Source organism: Alosa pseudoharengus, unplaced genomic scaffold (genome assembly GCF_046254945.1).
Source record: "Alosa pseudoharengus isolate Yale_2024_CS ecotype anadromous, Long Island Sound unplaced genomic scaffold, YU_APseudo_1.1 YU_APseudo_1.1_scf_22, whole genome shotgun sequence".
NCBI lineage: Eukaryota > Metazoa > Chordata > Actinopteri > Clupeiformes > Clupeidae > Alosa > Alosa pseudoharengus.
Window position 1 is genome coordinate 19,945,408 of NW_027468680.1, and position 25,926 is coordinate 19,971,333.

The 25,926-nt window shown below is 41.5% G+C and overlaps 2 protein-coding genes across 6 annotated transcripts; one reads left to right on the forward strand and one right to left on the reverse strand.

Annotated features, from left to right (window-relative positions):
* Nucleotides 1–12,617: 12,617 nt before the first annotated feature.
* Nucleotides 12,618–15,366, forward strand: cunh8orf74 (chromosome unknown C8orf74 homolog). The gene is made up of 4 exons (XM_076300160.1): nt 12,618–12,665; nt 13,185–13,376; nt 14,641–14,904; nt 15,193–15,366. The coding sequence occupies exons 1-4, from the start codon at nt 12,618–12,620 to the stop codon at nt 15,364–15,366; spliced, it is 678 nt and encodes a 225-aa protein (XP_076156275.1).
* A 959-nt stretch (nt 15,367–16,325) lies between these two features.
* On the reverse strand, nt 16,326–23,002 carry LOC143138862 (L-threonine 3-dehydrogenase, mitochondrial-like). Of its 5 annotated transcripts, none has more exons than XM_076299294.1 (9): nt 22,878–23,002; nt 21,485–21,683; nt 21,199–21,241; nt 20,931–21,001; nt 20,665–20,814; nt 19,778–19,950; nt 19,523–19,613; nt 18,982–19,251; nt 16,326–17,814 (listed from the first exon to the last, which is right to left on the reverse strand). In XM_076299294.1, the coding sequence occupies exons 2-9, from the start codon at nt 21,660–21,662 to the stop codon at nt 17,675–17,677; spliced, it is 1,116 nt and encodes a 371-aa protein (XP_076155409.1). In that variant the 5' UTR covers nt 21,663–21,683; nt 22,878–23,002; the 3' UTR covers nt 16,326–17,674. The 5 variants fall into 5 exon arrangements, with proteins under 5 accessions (XP_076155409.1, XP_076155406.1, XP_076155405.1 ...); XM_076299291.1 differs by having other exon boundaries at nt 21,428–21,680; nt 22,878–23,001; XM_076299290.1 differs by having other exon boundaries at nt 21,428–21,683; nt 22,878–23,001.
* Between the last annotated feature and the right edge of the window lie 2,924 nt (nt 23,003–25,926).

Consider the following 25,926-nt stretch of genomic DNA (forward strand, 5'->3'; position numbering starts at 1 on the left):
AATTAACTACATTTAACCTCAAAACCTTCTATACAGTTACAGATTCAGATACAGTATTCTCTGTAATGCACTTTAAAAAAACTAAAATATTACCTGATTTTAGAACATCAGGTTGTGCACTATTACAGTATGGCAATAGTTGACAGCCACAGGTTGATTTGTAATGATAATCAGATTAATATCAGTAATAAATTATCTGCAGATGGCACATGTTGTGAATGGGGTGCTTCTACATGAGATATGATAGCATTGTCTTCACAAAAGTCCAGTTACCTTGCGTCCCTCAATCGTGTAGAGTTTTTTGATGTGGCACTGCATGAGCTCGGACACCTCCTCCATGAAGACGCGGAGGCTGCGCGCCGTCCGGCGGCTTAGGACAATGGAGCGCCTCACCGCCGGGTCGGCGTTCTTCACCAGCACGATGCGCTTGGGGTGGCGGTAGTAGTGCGGGCTGGCGTGCTCGGGCGGGGCCTCCTCGGGCCGCGTGGGCCTACGGCGGGCACTGTGCGGGCGACTGTGGTTGTGCCACACGGTCGGCCGTTTCCCCGCCACCTCCATGTTGATGGGCTTGACGAAGCGGCGGTCCGAGCACAGGTAGCAGCTGCCGTCCTCCAGCTGCTCCAGGCGCTTGATGCTGTGCGTGCCGCGCGGCGTGGTGATGGTGCGCACGCCGAACGGCAGCGGCACTTTCTGCGAGAGGTCGTCCAGCAGGGCGTCGAAGCACTTGAAGCTGCGGTTGTGAATGGCCATGCGCACGCCGCTGAACTGCGCGTCGCCGCTCTTGAAGAAGGTGATTCGCTTGGCCGGCGCGGCAGTTGTCACGTTGGTGGGGAAACGAGGCGTGAGGGTCTGAGGCTGCTGGGGGTCATTCTTAAACGGGGAGCTCAGGTCCGGGAAACCAGAGGGTCCACTGTGCATTCTGCCCACTCACTCCACACTGGGCACAGAGTAAAGGAGGATTAGAGTCATTACAGTAATCACATTATACTACTCAAATTATTATTCTATTCATTAGTCATCAAAGTAATCACATTCTCTTCATTAAGATATCAAACTTGATGTGAGACAAAGCAATGTCCTGCTCTATGTCCTCATCTTAACAATTTATATGGACACTCATATAACCCTGACCCTGCCCACTCATAGAGTATGCCCATAATGCCAATGTTTATTTGGGATTTTCAATCTATTTAAATACAGTGAACATATAGTCATGTGACAGCAGTGCAGTTCTGAATCTAATCTCTCCCTCCAGTGTTCTACCTATTGCTTTTGTGACCGTTTAACTACTTGGACAGCTAGAGGCTGCCAGATTTCTGTCTGTCAGTCTGCCTGTTCCCAAGAGGATTGTAACAGCAGGGAGTTTCCAATGCCTTACTTGGCAGAGATGTGTGGGTTAAGGTAGCAGTCTTTAGAAGCAAGCTTTTCATACCAAGGCCATTACAAACTATTCAATAGCTAAGTACAGTCTGCTTGCCTTCATAGTCAAGATGAAGAAGTGTGAAGAGTGTCTACAACAAGTGTAAAACCTGAATAAACTTCAACAATTAAAATAGTATAGTTTACAAGCACAATATATATATATATATATATATATACATTTAAAGAGAGCTTTGGCAAAATAACTGGCAAAATCCACTACAGGTATCAAAACAAGCATAATAACCTTGACAATTACTACGAAGTGTCTGAATTTGTCATGTACAATACATAATATAAGTGTCAAGTGTCTGACTTAAATCATTCATCCTGTAAACATTCAATTGATGTAGTTACTGAATGTTCTGATGACTACATAGTATTAATATTAGGTGGCAATCTCAAATGGATACCATCTGATTAAATCTCATTGCTAAATTACATAAGAGGAAACACTTAAGAAGTAATATCTGCTGGCCAATTCAGTAGCTTGAGGTTAATTAGCATAATGTTATTCTGTGCCTCTCAACAAGCTGCTTTTCCCTGAGAGAGAGGTTGTGAAAAGGCTACATGAAACAGAGAAACCTAATTATTGAGATATCATCTCTAGCAGACAAGTGAGTCTGCATCCCGTGATGATTTCAGCTCCCATACCCTTTCCAAACCCAAACAACCCAACTAATAGACCTGAATATTTTAGATTGTGTCTAGTAGTAAAAAGAAGTTAGAACAATAAACCAGAAATGTAGTGAGGGTGGAAACTGAACTGGGGAATACCAAGTCCAAACCCACAAACTAGGTCTGTCTGGGGATTATTGAAAGGCACTTCCATGCTTAGACCTTAAATGGTGGGTTAATCCAGCAGTCAAAGGTGCCTGGGACACCATTAGACATGTTTACAGTAACAACATACCTATTAGACATTATGTACACAGTTTTACAGACTCCCTGCTCTGAAGCGAGAACAGGCTTATTACATCACAAACACATTTGGGTGTAAAACAATTAAAACAATTGAAAATAGATATATCAATATGTTACTGATCATTTTCAACAATAAAATAGCCTATATACATCACACCCTGCTCAAACCAGCTTTAAAACCTACCACACCTACCAAGAGTAAGCTTATTTACAATTTATAATGGCTAATCTAGGCACACAACGACTGTCACATCATGAATACGCCTACTTTTTGCACATGACCAGATTACATACAATTCTAAAAAATAGATACTCTACTCACACTTTGCAGCTCCATGATCCAAACTGATACTGACAATCTACATGCAGCTTTTACACTCAAATAAGAGGAGACAGCTGAGCGTTCTGAGCGGGACCTGTGCTGCTGTGAGCTAAATGTTGCTGCGGTAATGGAGAGTTCAAAAGCCCTCCCACAAAAAGTCTCGCCACTAATCAGGGCCTTTGCAAGCTAAGGATAGAACGCAAAGCCTCTTTAATCACCTTGAGATTTCACTGAAATCTAAGGCCTTAGACGGCCACTCCTGGATTGCGTAAAAGTCAATAGAGGTAGAAGTGGAACACTGCACAGATTCAGTATCAAAACAGATAGAAATGATGCAGCATTATTTAATATCAATAAACCTGATGTTGAGTTGGGACTGTTAATGCTGCCATTTAGTAAATACAAACACAGTCCACATTGTTTACATAAAGTGCTTTAGAATAACGTGGGCAGAGGATAGTGCTTCATCCAAAATGACATTTAAAGCGTCTTGATCTCTATAACATCCACTCTGTCACACTGTTACATGAGTATTTTTAACACACTCACATATAGAACAATGGCGCTGCATGTGCAAACTGCTTGTCATTAGGAGAGTAATGGAACAGAATTAAGTGAATGTGTGGGATGAACGCTGTGTAGCCGTAATAGACACTACCATCCACTGGGAACAAATAAATAAGGCACAAATTAGATAGTGTGTGGGAGGAACTTGAATTTGGGCTCCATTATGGGTGAACAAATGACTGAATCACAAACATTACTAAAAACATGAGTAGCGCCCCAAGGCCACTGGAACTGTTTTCGACATGAGCGTGCTTCAACAAACGGCTGAAAAGTGAGGTCTAATGCAGTATATCTAGGGTTAAACTGTAACTAGGTGCATATTATTTTAGCTTGTCAAATGATAACATGAGTGAACAACAGTTGTTAATATGACAGATCATATAAATCTGTTTAGCATGGCTTAGTGAATGATACAGGTAGAAGGCAGGGTGTTTTGTAAAATAGCTGGCTGTAATTCAGATTCTGAAAAGATGGCATGGTTGGAATATGGCTGCATTTTGTACCACTAGACTACCTAAAATCTTAGCACACAGGTACACAGACACACTCTGGGAACAGACAGTGATTAAAGAAGGATAATCTGTAGTGCAGGTCGAGCTTGCCTGTACAGAGGAATACCGTATCAAACACCCTTAAAGGTGTAGCATCAGATGAACTCAACATCCTTCAGTAAAATCCCCTAAGACAATGATTAAATAGATGTTGATAAGCATTAGCTAACCAAAGAAAGAGCAAAACTAGGTGTTTCTGTTCCATACCACATCACATGTGCAATGATATCGATATCATAGGATATGTAAACACAGTGTACATGGGAGGTGGCTAAAGAGCCATTAAAGTCTATTACTGCCAGGACCGTGGCTTAGTATAGTCTTAGTATAATCTGTGTGGTTATACTGAGCTAGCACATCCTCTGCACTGTCACTCTGAACTGTTACCCGCCATTACCCACTCATACAATGACGTGAAAGAAAGGGAGAGGCGACACATTCTGTGAAGGTTCAGTGCAATTGTGTTGCGGCCCTAGTTGATTTTATACTATTCAAAGTGTTGATAAATTGCTTTTTTTGTTTTAGACATTCAAATTTGGCAATAAAATGAATAAATCATGTTTAAAGCCTATCATGCCAAAATGGAGAATCATTTCATTAAAAAACAAAATGTAAGCGATGTGACACTCCCTGATTTCTGCATTGCACATGCTTCATATTTAGTTACATTATGCACCTTCTGACATGCTGTATGGCAAGTTGAGAGATGTTCTGTATGTTTTTTTCTAAATTGTTTGGTTCTTATACTTATTTTAACAATTATGATAGCACTGGATTTAAAATGTGAGTAGTAGAATAGTATAACAGAGTAGTGATATTTGGAACAGCCCTGTTCTAGCCAATCAGGAGCAGACCATGTTGACGTCACTGTCTTAGATAATATAACCTAGTGTATGTTCTCTCTGAGTTCAAACAGGATGAGCTGGTATTCCTGTCCTGTTTGCTCTTGTTTCTATTAAGAGGAAATATTCACTTCTTGTCAGCATTTTAACATGCCTGACTTTGCATACTTTGAGTCAGGTTCATCAAAAATCCACTTAAACCCTCTCTGGATTCATTCCAAAAGAATGTGAGAAAAGGATCATTTGTGAATGCAATGATTTTGCATTTGTATGCAGATACACGTATAGAGCCATTTGATAAGTCAAGATCTAGATCTAGAATTGTTTTAGTTTGCTTTCCATTTACTCACACGCCCTTAATGTAATGCTGTCTAGTCAGTCAGAGCAAAGTTCTCATGAATTAACTAATGGCATCATGTGGTGTGAGACAGCTTTTAGCTGACCCAAGAATCTTTGCTTAGATAGATTTTTTATAGATATTAAGCAAGCTTTGGTTTGACTTTGCACTTTGCCCAGTATTTAAATTATAGGACCCACAGAATGTGTTTACTCCACTCTGTTTGAATAGACCAGACTAACACTAACTCAACAGTTTCCAGGCAGGATTAAACTACTTTCATCTGCAGGCCTATCGAATGAATCATTGTTAATTGGGTTTGTATTCATATTTTTAAGTTAGAGTAAAGCATCCCAGCAGGTGATGCACTTAATGGGGAATTACTGAAATGTCCCGACAGACCTCAATCTGAAATGCACACAAAGCCATTCTGCCATCTAATTACATTCAACTGAGAGCAGGATTCTGTAATGACCAATCTTCCATGAGAATTACGGCAGAGCTCCCCTCCACTAAGCCAGGTGTGACACATGTTGCCATCACAGTAGATTCCCTAACCAGCATGCTACACAGCACACACCCTGTTTAACATACGACAAGGCACAGCTGCATCACTGGGACCCACGAGAGGGGAAGTGACAACAGCTAGCTTTCTGTTCATACAAGCAGAGAGGCCCTTCCCCCTTGGTGCCATAAGGCTGCCATACTGTGTCAGAAATACATACTTATGTACATTTGTTTTTAGATTTCCAATTAGATGGAATAGATACTTTCAACTGTCTTGAAAATCACATTTCAGTACACTGTGTGGTCTTGTAGCAAGACAGAATGATTTTTGGGGCCAACATTTCATGAAATTACTTCAGCACACCTGAGGCTTGAATATATTATTCAAAGGTAATGACAATGTGACTACTAAGAACCAATAGCATGTGACTGTAGCTTACTACATGCTTTCCTTGAATCAATAATGGACCCCTTTGTTGTTACGCTGTTTCCCTAGAACATCGTCTACTTATTCACATTTTTCATCATCTGCTGGTGTCATTCTAGAACAGAGGTGGGTGACTTTAAAAATGGTAGCAAAAATTTGTGACATTATGTAGCCAAAACCCTGTTGTGCGCAGGGGCGGAGCTACGTGGTGGCCAGGGGGGGCCACGGCCACCACTGGTCAAAGCTTGGCCACCCTACTGGCCCCCCCACCTCCGTTCAGTGAAAAGTAAAAAAGAAAAAATAATTGCTGCCGTTTTCGACGGCACTTTGCCAACACTTTGCAAAGCAGGGACTGAACCAATTACTGCACTCTATCTACGACCATTGGCCCAGTCAGGAAGTGTAGCCTACGGTTGTGATCAAATCGTGAGTAGGCCTAGTGCAGCAGCAGCAGCAGCGGGACAATTCAAGTCATCTGTTAACACATAGGTGCCAACTCTCACGCATTGGCCGTGAGACACACGCATTTGATTAGTTTCACACACTCACACGCCACACCCCCGATTTCTCACGCTGAAGTGTCAGCCCGGTCGGTCAGATGCCTGAAAAATTAGTTTAGCCTATCTATAGATCGATCTACCTGTTGAGCCACGGTTATGCTTTCAGAGACGGTGAGAGGGTTCAAGTGCACCCCCTGTCTGTGGAATTTTCTAAATTTTCTCTCATTTGCGATGCTACTTCAGAAGCCGTCCCAGGCGCATTCCCCCCGCATTTCCCCGGCTTCAGGTATGCTTTTGAGTATTATTGAGTAGGCTATTTTTCACGCTGAAGTGTCAACCTGGTAGGTCAAATACCTGGCAGATGAGGTTCAACTAAACTAAACCTATACATATGATATCACACATCAGGTGAACGTGCGGAATCTAAGCTTTCCAATGATATTAGCGCCAAGTTGCTGTGATAAATGGTTCGCGAGAAAATTAACATTGAACCGACGTGCAATTTAGGCTAATCATATTTGCATTTTGCACACAGTGCACACCCATTACTCTCGGTTTAATATTTCACTAACCCTTCACACAACACGTTGCAAACCCAATATCACAATAAACAGCAAACCGTACCGAATTCGAGGATATAGCATGCCTCTGTGCAATAAGTGGTTCCTGAGTAATCCGGTTTTGAAATTGCAACACATTTCTACATAGCCTCATTGGGCCGAAATTAAAATGTATTCTAATGTAAACTATTTGTCAGTAGGCTTACATACATTTTTGTAAATTGCTCAGCCATAGATTATCCCACTATATGGTTCTTATATTGTCAGGTTCCAGCCAATCCCATTACAGATAAATGACTATATTTATATTGGCATGCTTCCTAGTGACATTAATTCAAAAATATGAAGAAAATCAAATAACGAGACACAAATATTGATATAAAGCCTGACATAAGCCATGCAAACATTCACATCATGCAGATATGGTTACATCCTGAAAAAGGAATAGCATGTAGGCTATAGGCTATGGCCATTACAATGATCAATATATTATCTTAAATAAACTAGCTGAATAACACAGGTGACCACTTCTGCATAATTTCATGGAGTGCTGAAATATACACACATTTTTGAACATTTCTGAACTGTGAAATGTAGCATATGTTTTTGTGGTTGTGAATTTATTGCAATATCACCATAACTATTCCACCTGTGTGTGTGCATGGTTATAATTCTGAAGTGCAAAATAGCTTAGGCTACAGCACAAATATTTCCATAAAAATAAGCAAGTCTGACCTCTGAATTTATTTTGAAAGTGCACCTGATTGATGCATTTAAAAGTTAAAATATACAAATATTTCTTAAATTCTTACAAAACACCCACCCACTTTTTAAAATTGTTAGTTTGGACCCCCTCACTTTTGCCGTGCAAAATACCAGTGCTGTTTTCCGCATCTGTTTAGTGCTTCATTGTCATTTTCTTTGGATTTACGGTTTAGTTTGATATTTAATTTACTTTTGGACTGTTTGATTATATTGTTAAATGTTGGGACTGATGGGCACTGAAATCTGGGGAGGTATTTGATGATCACTATTACGTTCCATGTAGTTGAAAGAGTGTCGGGATTTCAAACAAACCATCCGCTTTCATGCGTTCATTGAACGTCTGCGGTGCTGTAATGGAAACCTTATTGCGTAGCCAAGTAGCCTATTGAGTTATTTTTATGCATGATTTACTTTTTTATTAATTTCGTAGGCTGGCTTTATTTTGTTATATAGAAGTATCTAAATAACCTGTTAAAATGTACCAGAATTCAGGAAATTGCATCTAGTCTAAAAAAGATTTTCTGGGGGAGAACCCCCATACCCCCCCTCTGAAATGTCCCACCCACTTTAAGAATGCCTCCAACGCCCATGGTCCTAGTAGTAGTAGGCTAGATCCCTTTGATACCAATGTTCATTTAACTCTGGGACCCTGGTCCCAGGGATGGATTACTGCACGGGCCTTCCGGGCCAGACCCAGGGGCCCAAGGTGTCAGGGGGCCCTGAAGCCCAAGCCTTTGCATGGAATCATTGCCTCAATATCAACACATCAGGATGTAGGTTATGAATCTGATTGAATTTAGTATTGGCAATCCCCAAAATGCTAGCCTGACGAGCCAGACCCACATTAAAATGTAGTGTCTGGGCACTCACCGTTCGCAGTGCTCAGTCCGAGGGGCGGGATAATCGGTTGTCTTTTAAATTCCCTCTGCACGCAATAGGACAGCACTGAGTCCCATGCGTTTTCCCACCAGCGGAGCTAGTTGGCTAGTTCAAACTTTTGCCGTCTCAAAACAAGCTTAACTCGTGTCACACTGTTGGCCAACAGCAATATCCATCTTCTTTGTTTTCAAGTAGCAGGGAATTCAAGCCAAACCGTTGCAACTCTGCCATCAATCATTATGTTATGCCCCCCTAACGACTCTATAGACGATTTGATTGGCCTGATAGAAGTTTAATTTTTTGAGCTTACAAGCCAACGGAGAGTTGCTAGACTAGCCCTGGAAGCAAATGTAATTTGCTGCCGCTAGGGTGTGTCTAGATTTCTAAGCTACCAAAATGCACCAGAGTACAGGAAATCACATCAAAAAAATGAAAAAAATTCTGGGGATGACCCCCAAACCCCCCTTCCACATATGCGACAATTAGTGGGGAGCCCTTAATGCATGTGGGCCCAGGGGCCCGAAAGTTCATAATCCGTCCATGCCTGGTCCCTACACCTGAGAACCACTGATGTACGTTCTTTTTACTGTACGGTATAATGCTGAATGAGCCAAACAAAAATTTCCGCAGCAAAATTTTGGTTGGCCCCACCAAATCTCACTCCAAGGTTTTTTGAAAAGTTGGCAGCCCTGGTTAACAACACTTGACAGTAGACTAGCCTAGCCTACTACTTAACCTCAGTAACAACAGGTGAGTTGATGATGAGTTGGAACATTAATGCTAATAAGATTAGAATGTGTCACGAATCATAGCCAAGTGAGCTGCGTTGGGCTGTCCTTAAGTAGGCTCTTGACATTGACATTGACGTGTGGGGCTGATCAGAAATAATCGGATGCCCGCGGTAATGCTGTTTTTAATAAAAATATTTCGATAAAATTCGGGTGAAATGCAAGCATATTAGGCACATATCATGGCTCAAATAAAAGTAGGCTAATAGGGCCTAGGCTAGGCTACTTTATAAAAAACATAATTTGCTGACTGCGTGTGGTTCTTGCCATAGCTGGTCAGGCTGAGGCTGCTTTGCCTGAGTTCTTTGTTACATTGCTCCAGAACTGTTCATCGCAGAGAGATGAAACTTTAATTGCGTGACAGAGCAGAAGTGGGGCTTTCCAAAGAGACTAAACTATTGCCTGTGCGATCAAGTATGAAAAAAACAAATCATGAAATTAAATCAATTGATTCATATTTATAGTTTACCTGCGCTCTCGTTTGCTCTCGTTACTCTCGTTTGAATAGACCTCTGAAGTTCGCCTACAAAAAAGGTGCCATCTTTGACATCCGGTATCTGGCGATTTTTCCTATGGGAAAATAACATGGGGATTTTGAATAATCGCACCTGTTAAAGTCTCGTGGGGATGAAAAAGTCTGAAATGCAGACGTTTTCCTGAACACACTTTTGTCCTCTGCCTTCGAGTGGATACTGTGATCTCCGGTAAGTGAAGGCGGCACACTTAGATTTTTGCTACTCCAGAGCTAACTTGCAATGCAATTTGCCATAGGTAGTTAGCTTCAATTAACAACCGGATCTCCTTATATGGGCAAAGATGGCCGTTTTGGATCTTTTTTGTAGGCGAACTTCAGAGGTCTATTACTCGCGAACCCGTGATCGCATAGATATGGCAAGCATATCAGAAGAAAGAGGAGACACAGGGCTATCTATTGGTACCAAGTATATCCTTCTGGGTTATAAAACAGACGAAATGACACTTCATATAGCTCCACTTACCCCACATTTTTGTGTGTTGTAGTGGCAAGGCATGTTCATAACCCAACGCTATCATGTGTTTCTCTATGGCAAAGTATGTTCATAATGCGGTTTTGAGATCCCAGCAAATTTCTGCATGGCATCCATTTTGCATTCACTTTGTTCATGACAATGCAGTAAAAAGTTGTTTTAGAATCATCATTAGTGTACACACAGAACACGCAAACTCGGGTTCAGTCAGGTCAGATCAGTTCGTGTCACAGATATGGAGCGCAGAAAGGGCATTTTTCATTACTAAATAAAAAAAATGGCATTTATTTCTGTAAGGCGCACACCACATGTCTGTAAATTGCTCAGCCCCAAAGCCCCCCTCCACCATGGTTCTTATATTGCCAGATTCAGGACAGTCTGCCCTACACATACATGAAAGTCATGTCCAGCTGACAGAGATACATTTCAAAATAAGAATGGTATAATACACTTTTTGTCTTTGTATTATTTAAAAATCTAAATTAAATCACTGTAAGTATTAATATGAATTGGTGGCAGATCTGGGTAGCCTAGACTGTTCTGAAAAAAATATAGCATGTGTAAATGGCACTTACAATGACCAGGATAAATGCTTACAACTAAAGGTAGTGGAAAAGCCCTTAAAACAGTCTAGGGTTCTAAGGGTTAATTTCTTAATTCAGAGCCATGTTACTTACAGCCAAGTACTCAGAGTGGATATCAGAAAGAAATATAGTTTGGCCATCAGTATAAGATTAAATATCTAAATACAATATTTATAGTATTTATTATTGTTCTTTAACATCATTTGAATAAGACTGATTAAGTAAGGTGCATTGTCATAATGTACTTTTTATAGCATTGGCTTATTGAAAATGATTTGGAGTGGACAACAAACTGACCTGTGTATCAGTGTTGGCTTTACACAATTTATTACCATTATTAAAATAGACTATCCTAATCTTCAAAACTTTTTGAGTAGTTTTTAAATAGTAGTTTTGATTCCCAAGTGCCACCCCAATAAAAAGTCTGGACCCAGCTGGCCCCCCCTATAAAATAATCCTGGCTACGCCCCTGGTTGTGCGTTCTAACACAGAATTATTCAAGTTTAGATATTTCATATTTCATTCTGTTACATTATGAATTTGGATAATATAAGCCTTTACTAACCTTTACTTTGAGCCATGAGCCTGAGCCTCCATATCTTTCCTGTTCCGTAATCTTATTTAACAGACATGTTAAGACAGACATCTAGGCCTAAAGTCTATATTTGTGATGTTTAATATTAGAGTATTTACTTTACTTATTTAATCAATTAATATCAGTAACCTATTCCCTTCTCCCTTCTTAAAAAACATACTTATTCTGTGTGACTTGTAAGTTGCTGAAAGTATAACCAAAATAGACAAATCGACTACCTTACCATTTCATCTCATCCAACAGATCAAATCTCTCCATTAGGTACAGCAACCTTCCCATCCAATAGACATATAGGTCACCAGAGACACCTCCGCAGAAATCCAACAGGACAATTCAACAGATTAAAACTGCTCTCAATATCTCTGAGCCTCTTAAATGTTGAACGAAAAACTGGCTGCAGTGGACTGTGTTGTCGTTGTCTAATGTCAATAAAAAAAATCCCACACATCCTAGGAGACACAATGTAGCTACATTGTTCTCGCTACTTTGACACCGATCGTTCCATTAGACTAATTATCAAAAGCAAGCGCGTCCAATTATGAAGAGGGAGTGGGGCTCATATATGAAAGAGGATTATGCCTGCTCGGCCATCTGTACCAGTAAGATTTAACTCTTAGGTTACCGTTTGTGCAAAGCACGATTAATGTCAGTGTTTTCTTATAGTATGCCAAACGTTAAATTACAAACATGTAAACATATTCAAGAAAATTAACTGAACTAGAACACCTATATGTATATGATAGCCTAAAGCTTAATGATTTATCTCAATGATAAACTCTCTATAACTGGTGGTCATGGTAATTAAATTGGTAAGACAGACTTCAAACAGTCTAAGCAGTCGTTAAACTGGATGAGCTGTTTTGTCTGGCACATACTATATTTAAAATAATAATAATAATAATAATTTTAAGGGGGGGGAAATACAATCTACAGTATAGGCTCCATAAAGTCGCTGAAATTGACATCCCTCACGCGCTTGCTGCAGCAAGAGCGAACCTCTCCAAGGTAACCTGGGTAACAAGACGCCCCTAACAACACAAGCTATGGCCTCACTAACAGCAATGGAAATGCAAAGGATTGCCAAAGTAGAGGTAGGCCTATACATTACTTCAGAGCTATGTGTAGGCTATACCCCCGACGTGACAGACATTACAGATTAGGAATGCTACTTGTTACCGTTCTTTTAGATCTAAAACATCTAATTGTGGCACTGGGTGATGCATAGGCTAGCCTAGCCTACTAACCACACATCACACATAACGTTAGCCAAGTCACAACTTGCGAGGCAACAAGTTAACAGGCTTGCTTTCATAAATAGATCGATACAAAAGCATTTTAGCAATGAATGTGTAGGCCTGTATGATTTATTCATGCGTGTCCACTTACCGTTGGCTATGTTGTGTACCGACCCTAATGTCTGTCAGCCAACCTTAGCACAGACTTGCGCGATAAGTGCAGGTGCATGCAAACACGTTGCTTTCGGGATAAAAATGTAATATTGGGTACCACAGTTAAAGATGATTGCAGCCTTTTCTCGCAATCGATGGTTCATTTTCCAAACAGCTTTCCAGTCCTCTTTACGGTGAGTACGTCTTCTCTTTGTACACCAGAAACGAGAAGGTATGCAGCGCCTGAGTGAACATTTCCATTGGAATGAGTTTGTGGGAGACAGCCAGAGACAGCTCCTGCATCAGGAGTTTGTCTATGAGGTCGCAATGTTCGCAGTGAATCGTGGATTCCCTTGGACAGCCACGTCTGAAGTCGCCAGAATGTCAAAGGAACTACTGCCGAATCTAAAAGGTGTTAGTTTTTAAGATCCTCGTTTTGTGTTATATTAAAGGCAATGGATGAGACGGGGGTGAGTGCGTGCGCACGCGCGCTTGTGCTGGTGAGGTGATAGTACAGGTTTGACTCGGTTGTTTCTTCAGCGTGCAAATCCGTGATATGGGAAATTTGTTGAAGTAATGCACAGAAAGGTGCAATCGTCCATATGCTCTTCTTCTTTAGGCCTACTTCCAGTTGTGGAAAGAAACGTGCTGCCAATGTAAACCATGCATTTATGGACTATCCATGACATAAATACTTGAGCCAGAGGGGTCAGTCGGTAGCATCTGAGGGGAATAAGTCTGATTTTTGGCAAGGTATGCCACACGAGTAGCATTGCATTGGCAGTAGCTTTTTGTGTGTTATTACCCTTAGCTATTATATGGGATTTATTACAGGTGAATAGGCAAAACATCTTAACTAATAGATATCCCCACAAATCTTACACAGCTGATTGTTTACAACATGTCAAATTTTTTTGTATTGAAAGTTTTCTGAAATATTATGTATATGTAAATGAGCCATTATGTAATGAAATATCCATTAATTTGCATACATTTCAAGTACAGAAATCTTAACATTGGATGGGGTCAGGTTCAAAATTCTGGTTTTTGTTTTTCATTTTGAAGACATATTAAAATCTAATGTTCTTACTGAAATTCCTGAAATGCTGTATTTTTGAGAATGTCTTCATACATTTGCTGAAAACCCATATTATGAATGTTCCAGAACTTTTATTTATCACATGCTATAGGTTTAATAAAACACAAGAAGCTACCCAAAACGCAATGTTATCACTTTTTCTAACTCTAGGGTGGTATACCTTGTCAAAAATCACCGAGACTTATTCCCCTAGAATGGTACCAATTGACCAAAATTAGGGGGTCTGGCTAAAGGACAAAAAGAGAGAGAGAAAAAAAAAACAATCGGATAGTAAAAATTTAATTAATAATTAATAATTTAATATGGATGACATGTACATAATGTTAGCTTTGAAATCTGAGCATGAATAAATACCCCATGGATGGGCTTTCCCCCACATAATGGTTATATGAACCTGTGCATCAGATTGATTTGGCAACCAAGTTCCATCTTACCTGCGGTCACTGTCTAGGTTTGGAGAGAGACCAGGCTATTGAGTTGACTGCAGAGAGAGTATCACAATGTCTTCCTAGCCTCCCCGAAGTCCACCACGCCACCATGTTCAACTTCATTGCGGAGACTTATGTGCACCACCAACAGCTCTACCAGGCCTTCATGAGTCTGCCTGCACCGAAGAACCCCGTGGTCCAGCTCAAAGTGGAGGTGCCCCCTGTCCCTCCACAGCTATCTGAGGGCATGGACATCAAAGAGTGGGAAACGCAGAATGCAGTGAGGAGGCTGGCCTCGGCACAGGAGAAGCTGGCCGAGATTCGCCAGCTGAGGCAGCAGGCGGGACGACTGCAGCAGGAGCAGCTTGAGGCCACGCTGGAGTGCTTTGGCAGGGAGGGCAGCCGAGGAAAACAGGTGAAGGATTTAGAGACAGGCATTCTGACTCAAGTGTTTTTAATCGCCTCCATGCTTCAAAGTAACATTTCTACAGCTCAAATCATTTCTCATTTATGTCATTGTGTGTGGTGTACCTGCAAAGTTAATATAACTCACTAGAATTGGGATGATGTTGCATAATATCACACATCTTTCAGGAGAAAATTGTAGGAGGCAGTGGGAACTATGAAGACAGGTATTTAAAAATGTGTAAAAAGTGAATGTTGCAGTTCAGTGTTCAATGTAATGTCATGCACTTTGTTATAGGAAGTGGAGAAGATAATCCGTGACATTGTCAGAGCTCAAGGGGAGAAGATAATGGAGACCATGATGAAAGAAAGTGCACTTATTCAAGAGCTTTTAGAACTGAAAATACAAATGAAAGCCATGGCACGACAAGAACCTGTTGTCCTCTCAAGTCACCAAAAAACTAAGAAGTAATCTTTTTGTTAAGAGATGCTTGTCACATCTGGGATTGACTGCAAAAAGGAACCCTTTTCATGTAGTAGTGTTTTTCACACCTTTTTATAATAAAGCGGATATTTCTGGATGTTGTAAGGAATCAAAACTGAATGATGGATGATTGGATTTCAAAGAAGGGGAGACTTAAAAAAAAAAAAAAAAGCTCGGAAAATTCCCTTGCAAAAGTAGTGAGCACAATAAAGCAGTACATTGAAGCACGCCTCTGCAGTTTTCAACATAGGCCTATCAAAACATCAGAGGCTGAATGACCTTTTAGAGATGACTAAACCTTCAACTAGAATTCTGCATGCTGGCTCAGTTCTACTGCTTAAAAATAGTCCACCTGCCTTTTGAAAAAGCAGCACTGCATCACTGTACATCCACTAACCTGCTGTGGACGGACATATCTGCTTCAGTCTGGCCAGATAGTTGGCTAATGGCTGAGTATTTGGTGTTGTTCCACATGTGTGTTTGGTGGAGGTATAGAGCTTGAGGATATGCAGGTGTTTCGCCTGACTCTGCCTCTCATCTGGCAGTGGTCTAAACACACCTGTGGGATACCGACCATAGTTTTACATCAAACTGACCTATTTGGCTCTAGTTCTGTTAGAAATATGAACAGCAATACTGGGGTAGGCAACATCAACATAAAATGTGTTAGTATGTCACAGGGTGAATACTATGAAGATTATTTGGAATTTACGGTAGTTATTCTCATGAACATCATCAACTTGATAAAAACATACATCTCGTATGTATGTAAAATTTAAGTATGCATTAGCACACTATGGTGTAGACATTTTGTCAAATGCTTGTTTTGGCAGGTCACGAGCATAACTGGGATTAGAAATTATGAGTTAAACAAGATGGAGGATGATTTAGTTGTGTTCTATTTATAAGATGGCCTGTCAGACTACAGAAAGCACAAAAGATCTCCATGAACTTTAGCTGAGGATTTAATGTTCTGCTGAAGAACTTGTGAAGAGGCATTTACACAGAAAAAATATATATATTCAGCCCCTATATTATCCTTCATGGCAACAAGACATATCACAAGGGTTGAGTGGAATCTACATTTCCCCTCTACATTAAACCACTGAATTTAGAAAATAATAATTTAAAGAAAAGGGACAATATCAAAAAAACCCTGAACATAAGTTGAACACCTTTTGCCACTAGCTACGAAATAGTCAAAGAATAGTGAAGCACCATTACTTCATTAGGCATAGTGATGCTCTTAAAGGGACACCAGGCAACGTTTTTGTGTTAATTACTCATCTTCGTGAGTCGGTATATGGTTAAATGACTCATTACAGGGCGAATGAAGACTCTCTCGCCCGCCCCTACTGCCTGTAGGAAGAATATCCCGCTTGCAAGTTCAGTGTATCGTACCCGGCGACCGAAGCAGTTTCAGTTTCCATCCTGCATCCACAGCACAGAGGGAGGCTAACGAAACGCTAGCGATTGTTGCAAACGTGTGTATAATGGCAGAGCCGGCAAAGAAGCAGCGAAAACCCTTGACGAAAGATGCAAAGAAAAGGAAAAGAGCTTCAGACCGAGCGAGGGGGAGTTTCGTAGAGAAAAAGCATCAGGCTTGCCTGGTGTCCCTTTAAAGCAAAAGTCATACAAAGCAAGTGACTAGATAGCACCAGGTGGACATTGTCAAATATTCCTAAATAAAAACACAAAACTAGAATTACATTCTTGTTGAGTGCAAAAAAGGAAAAATAAATACTTCATGAAGCCAGGCATTATGAAGAGTGCATTTTCTAATATAATTACACATTGTACTGCAAGTTCAGACTACTATCAGCAACAGGACAATTACTGAAGACTCATTTTCCCTTCCACAATCACCTTGAGACAAGACTGGATGGTTTGGTATGAAATCACATGGACCCTAACACATGTGAACATCATTCAATTGTGGCTGATTCAAGGCAAGTGTAAGTTCACTGAGCAGAATCAATATTTGGTTTGACAGACACTATTTGGTAGACAAAGACACATTCTGGCTATTGAGTGTGTATTTTTGGAAGGGATTGGAAAACATTTACAGTAACATTCTTTTATCCCTTTTGACCTTGGAAAAGCCTCCATGTATGGACGACTTCAGCTGTCAGACGAAAGTGAGACACTGACATATATTCGCTACAATCCCTATTTGAGAGCAAGACAACTTAAAAGACCCAGCAGTGCACTCAAAATATTTACATCCTTTTGGGTCTACAGTCCCTGATAGTCTGAACTGCCCTGTATGTACAGAACCATGCCGGATCTATGGAACTCAGTTAGCACTAGCAATCCTCGAGTCGGACCCAATGAAGTTCAACATGGTCTGCACCAGTTCAGGCAGGTCATAGTCATGCTTCCAGCTCCAGTCCTTGCGTGCATTACTGTCGTCAAAGTTCATTGGCCAACTGTCCGCTAGAGGAGAGAACCAATAGAGAGAGAGAGACAAAGATCAGCAAAGAATGAAATATTGCATGGTAGAGGCTATGCATGCTAAATCGTAAATCAGGTTTGTGTGTGTGTGTGCGTGCGTGTGGGTGTGTTTGTGCATGTACACATATATTCATTTATTGTATGGTCCCCCATGAAACTTGGCATGCATTCAGAGGGTGTCATAATGATCCTACACTTCAAATTACGTGCAGTTTTGAACTTGTCAGCCAAAGATACAGTACCTACGATTACTATGCCTCGTTTTTGCTTTTTCATTTTTAACTAAGTGGCTCAATACATCAAATGAGTTGATATGGAATGGGCTGACATGGCCCCTGAAGGCCAACATACAAAAAAGAAATTGGTCATCCTAGGCCCTACAGTTCTCGAGATATTCACAGAAAACTGTGTCCGGCCATCTACAGGCCAGTTGGTGTACAGTCACTAAATGCACACATAAATTAATTTATTGTATGGCCCCCCCCATGAACGGAATTCCACAAAACTTGGCATGCATTCAGAGGGTGTCATAATGATCCTACACCTCCAATTTCGTGCAGTTTTGACCATGTCAGTCAAAGATACCTGCGATTACAACACCTCATTTTTGCTTTTTCATTTTTAACTAGGTGGCGCTATACATCAAATGAGTGGTTATGGGATGGGTTGACATAGCCCCTTGAGATCAATATAAAAAAATGTGGTCCTCCTAGGCCCTATGGTTCTCGAGATATTCACAGAAAACTGTGTCCGCCCTACCCTCCTTTCGGGGGATAAGTGTAATTTTTGTGGAGCTACATGCCCACCAAGTATCGTGCACTCAGGTCTTTCAATGTCTCGGGAATCGTTGACACAACGATGATTACTGAAAAAAAAAAAAAAGGGAAAAATTGCGGGCTGCTCGGGCTGCAACATGATCCACTATAACATTGATTTTATTCTAATTGTCACCAAAGCTATGGCCTTCACCAACAACCTCAAATCATTTTTGACCAGCTGCTAGGCGGTCATAAATAGCCTGCTATTGCCACACAGCACCTCAATTTTGACCTCTACTGGCAAATGATGAGTCATGTCATCCTTCAGCTCACTGTGCATGGGAGAACACTAGGTGGTGGTGTGGTGTGCATGTTCAATGGGGCTCCTCACCTATGGCCTGCCTGACGGGGTCGATGTGGTAAGAGACCTCCAGCCCGGGCAGCAGTTTCCGCAGCTCGTGAGCCAGCTCCTCTGGTGTGAAGCTCATGGCGTTGATATTGTAGGTGCGCATGCTGAGCACTTCCGCCGGGGCCTCCATCATCTCCAGGGTGGCCCGCAGGCAGTCGGTGATGTACATCATGGGCAGCCGCGTGTCCGGCCGAAGGTTGCACTCAAACTTGCCGGTCTTCACAGCGTCGTGGAAGATCTGCACTGCGTAGTCTGCAATGGGGGAGGGTGGGGTGGGGGGGGATAGTTACGCGGCCCCTGGTACAAAGTAAAAATTCTATTCGGAGCTATTGGTGTGGCGGACTTCCTTTACTTATTTTGTTATGCCCATTTCGTCCAGCACCCAATTTTAGAACTTGGATGTGCGTGCTTTATTGTTATTCTTTTTGGGGGGAGGGAGGGGGTCACAATGCATGAAGAACACCAGGACTACAGGAGACCCGAGATGTGCAGTGTAAAGGTGTGTGAGGCCAGAGAGTCTCACCTGTCGTCCCTCCTCCAGGCTGAGAGTCTGCTGAGATGATGCCTGGGTACCGCAGACAGCGAAAGTCCAGCCCATACCTATGGTGGTAATACTGTAAAAACAAGCAAAAAAAGTGATGTCATCAAAATAGGGTACACACACTTTTCCTTTTCAGCATACTATACAATCTCAGATATAATGTGCGAGAATATACATGCTTTATTTCCTCTGAGAATGCCTGGATAGCCCATAAGGGAACAGTAGAGTGGGGCATACCTCTCCCATGAGTTCAGCATGCACCTTCGAGACACCATAGATGGTGCGTGGTCGTTGGATGCAGAGGTCAGGAGTTGGGTTTCGGGGAGAGGAGGGCCCAAAAGCCCCGATAGTGCTGGGGACAAACAGACGTAGGCCATGCTCTGCTGCAATGTCCAGTATATTATGCAGGCCTGTGAGGAAGAGAGGAAGACAGAAGGGAGGTTTGTGGCAGCATTTCCATTGATCATATCCATACATTTACAGAATTTCATTTTAATTCATCAATCAGTATTCAGTATTCTAGTTTCTAAGGCAAACACAAATACATAATTGAAAAAAAAAATGAATGTGGATATAATAACCTATCCTGGCCCTGGCCCTCCACTCATTTTCATTTCACTGAGATACTAGTATGGCTCTTCTCAATGCATTTACATTTCCCTCAGTCACCAGGTTGGAGAGCCAATCAGTGAAGAGAAGTGATGACGCTAGTTTCAAAATCGAGAGGTTGTGGTAAACGGTAGTAGCAATGCTTGCAAACATCAAAAAATTGCAGTCGGAAGAATGTGTACATTTATACAGCAAAGGTGAATAATGCATTGTTTCCTGACTGCCGATGCAGTTTACTATCATTTTATAAAGGGTAGCTGAAGTAGGAAGTAATGTTAGGAAACTGATCAACGTGATTGGTTAGGCTAAACCAATGATTTCAAAGTAAACTCAAAGTCTACACCCATTACGATGTTTGGGTTGGAAATATTTCCCAAATGTGAGTACCGACTCTCCTCATGGAGTGAAACAAAGTAGTGAGTCTGGTGAAACCAGACAACCAGCATGTGACACATTTCTGTATTTGTGCGTGAAAGAGAGCATGATTGAGGTAATTAATAAAATGAGGCCCTCACCAGTGATGTTGACATCCCGGGCCAATGACACGTTGGCTTCTCCAACAGCACTCAAGAGTGCACTGTAGTGTACCAGCCAGGTAATGCGGTTATTCACCACAATCTCACGCAGGTTTTTATAGTCAAGGATGTCTGAATAAATGAAGGGACCTGCAAATGCCAAATTTCAAAAGTTAACTTGAGTGAGGTACATTTACATTTCAATGTACCTTTTAACCATTTATTAATTTGCTGAAAACACATTTGCTACCACTTGATACACTCACCATTGTGATATACATCACTGGGAGGTTTTCTGATGTCAGACAGAATCACATTATTCTTTCCAAATTGCCGCCTGTTTAGAAAACAGCAGCCACAATTAAACTGATGTCATGAATACTACAGTAAACATTGACAAATAATTACCCTCCAAATGAGCTGGAGCATGTGTTAAATAATCCAGGACCACTACACAGACTGTATCCATGCAGTGATTTTAGAGTCAAATGCTGTACTGCATACATAACTTGTGAGCCTAAAATTAGTTCTTACCGCAGCATCTTGGCGAGTCCCACCCCCAGCTGACCCAGACCGCCTGCACAGACAGAGGATAGACATGAGGAGGAGGAGGAGGGAAGGAGAAAAATAAGTCAACCCGTTGCTGTGGAGATCACAATCACTGTGCTGGTAACCATAGTGACAAAAAGCCGTGATGTTATGCTCATGGCGTAGGCTATATATTCCAAGAATTTCATGAATGCACTTCTCTCATCATATTCACCCATTAACTGTATCAACTGTAGTTTATGCACTGAGACAGACGGAGACAGATGTATACCGGTGATGAGGACTTTGGGATGATCGGTCTCGGAGAAAGACACAGAGTGAAAGCCTGCGTCCGAGGTGACCTGACGTGGAGAGAAAGTGATGCTGCGGACAGACACCGACAGCGACTCGCATCCGCAGCCATGAGTCCTGAGTGTGTGCCTCACTAATTTGCTTAGCGCTCGAGCCATGGATTGCTTTAAACCGTCCTGCTAAAAAAAAAAACATTTACAACAGTGATACATTTTTAACAGTTTGATGCAAAAAAAAAAAAAAAAAACATGTTACACTCTGACCACATAAGATATTAAGATTCAAAGGTAAGTGATACTCGAATACTCCGACATGAAATAAAAGGCATTATATTAACAAAGCACCGCAGTAACTATTTTGTAAAGATCAAATTCCCTCGCTCTAGAACTAATTTTTATAAAACCGTCGATAAATCGCCATCTTCTGGCCTATATGAAACATCGACCCTCCAAAGATGCTGAGCACACTCGGTGCAGGCCACTGGTAACGTTAGGGCATTCATTCGACAGTACGCTAATGGGTAACTTTGACGGGATAACTTTACCACAAATTAGAGCAGTTATTATTCTGCAAGTGAAAACAAAAATACTAACGTTAAAGGTGCTTAAGCAATTTTAAGCTACTTTCTGTTTTGCTTGGACGTCAACAGAAGTGATGTGTATCCTATATCTAGAATTCTAAACTCATTTCCTTCTTCCCCTTCCTCTGAGGGCATTTCTTTTACTTAGGCTAAAGTTCCCAGATTCAATGAAGCCCCACGCACGTCGTTGAACTACGAGCAGTAAAAAAACGTAAATCATGGTACAATTTGTAATAACAAGGCAATAAACATTAACTTTAGACAATAGAATACGCCAAAACGGAGTATTTATTTAACGTTAGCGAATGTTCAGGCTATTAATAGCTAGAATAACAGGGATTTGTTGCTACAATTGTAAACGGAAACGGACACTAACGTTAACATTGGCAAGTTTGTTATCTTGAAGATACCATGTTGCCATTTACTGCTTAGCAAATTAACAAACTGTATCGTTAAGACCATGTCTAACACATGGCTGGCTGCTAGTTAACGTTAGGGCTGAGGCACAAGCTAGCTCTTTAGGGATATGGGATAACATTTGTTACAATTCGCTAGCGGCTATGTTTCTAGCTAATTCGTTAATGTATGGCAAATACAAGTAAGCTCATCTTGGCTTCAACTATATTTCATATTAGAAAAACTAACGTTAGCTCGCTATCAATTACATTGCTAACATTAACTACCATTGGCTAACATGCAGCATCCCAGAACCACAGTCTTAACTCATCAACCATGTTTGTCAGTCTTAAGTATCACAAGCAACAAGCAAGTACAGTAATACGACACTACCTACGTTGTGGCTGAAAAAAGATATGAAAGCAGCTTGTGTTTTTCAGTAAATTGATGCGGGTTATCTGATGCTCCCACGGTCTGTCTCTGGTATGCTGGTCCGATATATTGCATCAGCTCGAGACACACTTATCTTCAGGCTGCCAGAAGTAAAGCCGGTTTCGGCTCTGATTGGTTCATGCTGGAGAGGCGCGGTCTACCGTCCTGAGCAAACCCCTTTTTACGTCATTCCAACTCGTGCACCGCCCGAGCTCCAAGAATTTGAATGCCAGCTGGAAATAGATATGCAGTAGCCTATGTCGTAGGCTATCTTATCTAACTGAAAAGCAGTCCACACAAAAGATCTTACTTTATTTTTGTAGCCTAGGTAGCCTACTTGTAAGACTTTAAAAGTTTGGATTTGCCTTCTGATGATTCAATTCTCCAGGAAAGAAATTGTAGGAACATTCCACAACCACAAAAATGAGGGACATTGCCTAGCAACATTGCTCAAAAAGTTGCCCCATGTATCATCAGCTTCAGCCCTTCATCTCTAGCTTGGAGCAACACGCAAGTCTATAGTTTAGATAGACCAGACTTCTGGTGCTAAAAGCCTACCAAGGTTTATGTTATCAGGGAGCATTTTCCACCACATCTTCAGAGAGGACCTGCGAGGAGCAGTCACTGTGACCCTTTAGATTATAAACCCACATGGCGCTTATGTACATTAGGCTATACAGACATTTTTAGAGGGTCAAGCTCTCCCAGTGCAATTTGGACACACTGATTGCCCTGCAATTAGAAGTGCACAGCAGCAGCACAGCAGAATCATAAATGAAGACGACCAGCTCGAAACATATGGACTTCTCCATATGAGCCCACTTAGAGACACCAGTCCAGATGGGCATTAACTCCACCTGTGCAACATAATCAAATGTATCCACTAGCTTTCCTCCCGCCTCAAGTGGTCTTCCTCATGCTCAGCTCACTTGGGTAGAATTAACTCAGGCAAACACACTTCGCTACATCTTTACTCTGTTTAGGCGATATTACTGGAACCTTCGGGCCAACAACACCATCTGTCTCCTGATGGCCAGCACCCTGGCTGAGGTATGTAGGCCAGGGTGATGTAAACATGGCCATGCAAACCATGCAGAAACGTGATTGCACCCCCTGTGAGGGCGAGGGGGGTCCCAGGCACATGCCACAGACACACCTCCTCATGTGAGTGGGACCCTGTCCTTGTCATAGGCAAGGGCAGAGACTCTTTTCATGTGAAGAGTGCTTTAATGTCAACTCAGATGTCCTATATTTTAAGCTGATAAAACAGGGCTATGCAATACTCTGCTGTTTATATGTCTTAACACAAGTATAGCACATTAATAACAATTTGCTTGCACTGTTTAAGTGATATTCTAGCATCACAACAAAGCACAATATTCAGTCAGTCTTCTGGTTTAGGCTCTGTGGCACCTCTTTTAAGTTGAGGACATAATAGAACAGAAACATAGAAAAATAAGTTTTAAAACTATGAGAACTTTTAAGAACTCGTTCTATGTCATCCATCATTTATGGCATTCACCATAAAGCTGCAGCCATTAGAAGTAAATATTATAGTTTACCATGGACAAAGTTTCCACTGAAATGACATGAGCATAAGGGAGCACTGGCACTATTTATGCATGTGTGCAAACCTATGAAAGGCCTCATTGATGAGGTGGCCCACTTCCCCTCTCAAGGCAAAACACAAGCAGCCCACACCTCTGCCAGTGCTATATTTAAACAGCGAGACCGTGTGTGCTGCCTGTGAGCATACGTGTCCTCAGAGAGTGAGGGGAGTTCAGTCACGGTTGAGGTTAATATCCAACGTGACCGAGGTGATCACTGGTGAGTTGCTCAATTTTTCCCCCTGTATTAACAGAGTTTAGAGAGGTGTTGTTGTCTTTCTGTTCTCCATTAAAAGCTTTTGTATGTATCATAATGTCTCTGGCCTCTAAGGTGTGTTTCTGTGTTTTTAGTGAAAACGCAGTTCCGTAAGGGATGGAGTTGTATGCATTTAATACTTTCTAGTTATGTTTTATCAAGTGTACCATTACAGTTTAAAACACTCAGAAACAAAGAGGAATAAATGAATAGAGCAGAGGTCATGTCATGATTGCACTCAGGTAGTCATTGGTTATACTTTAAGTTTTCGATATTAGAATGGCAAGACATTGACCTGAAAAGTGCATTAGACTGTCATTCGATTGTTATCTGTCTAGACTGGTGGGGAAACCCTGTGATTAAGACAAATATGGAAAGCCAATGAGCACAGAGTGAGTCCGTCCATCCTACAGCCAGAGCTAAAATTAACATTGGTTAATCATATATCTTGCAGACAAGGACAGACTGCCCTGCCTCATTTAATCAGCATGCTATGTTTTCCATTGTTTAATTGGACCATATAAGATCCCTCAATGAAAAAAACAAATTTCTTTATCAATGATGTCATAACGTTGTTATAGATCTAGGCCTATAATGTTATAGCAATGGCATTTTGGCCTTAAACTACATTGCTAAAGCAATGCTCTGAGGGACATTTTAACAGCGAGAGAACTTTTGCCCCTATTGATATTGGCAAAGATGATATGTATGCTGTCAGCTGGTGCAAGTGATCATTTCCATGGTCATCAGCTGATGTTGTCTGCCTATGGTGAGTGACCTCATACTTCTGTGGCCGGTTGCCATAGACAGTAAAAGAAAGCCGGTTGCACAAGCACCTTAAGTTAAGTTTTTCCCTTAAAATCTGACGGTGTGTTTCCACACACCGAAATTTCGCGTCGCTCTCATCCACACACCGAAATTTCATGTCGCTCTCACTGAGGTTGAATGGAGACAAAATTCGCCCTGGTTGAAATGAAAGCGAATCGCCGAGGCAGGCGAAACAAAGTTGGCCAAAGTTTAACCAGAGAATGTCTAATAAGGGGAGAACTGCCACTCTCGGAAAACTTCCGGTTTCTGAACTGGTTGCAGTTCCTTCTGTGGTTCCACATGAGGGCGCTCGTCCACGAGTGCAGAATGCATGGAGGTCTATG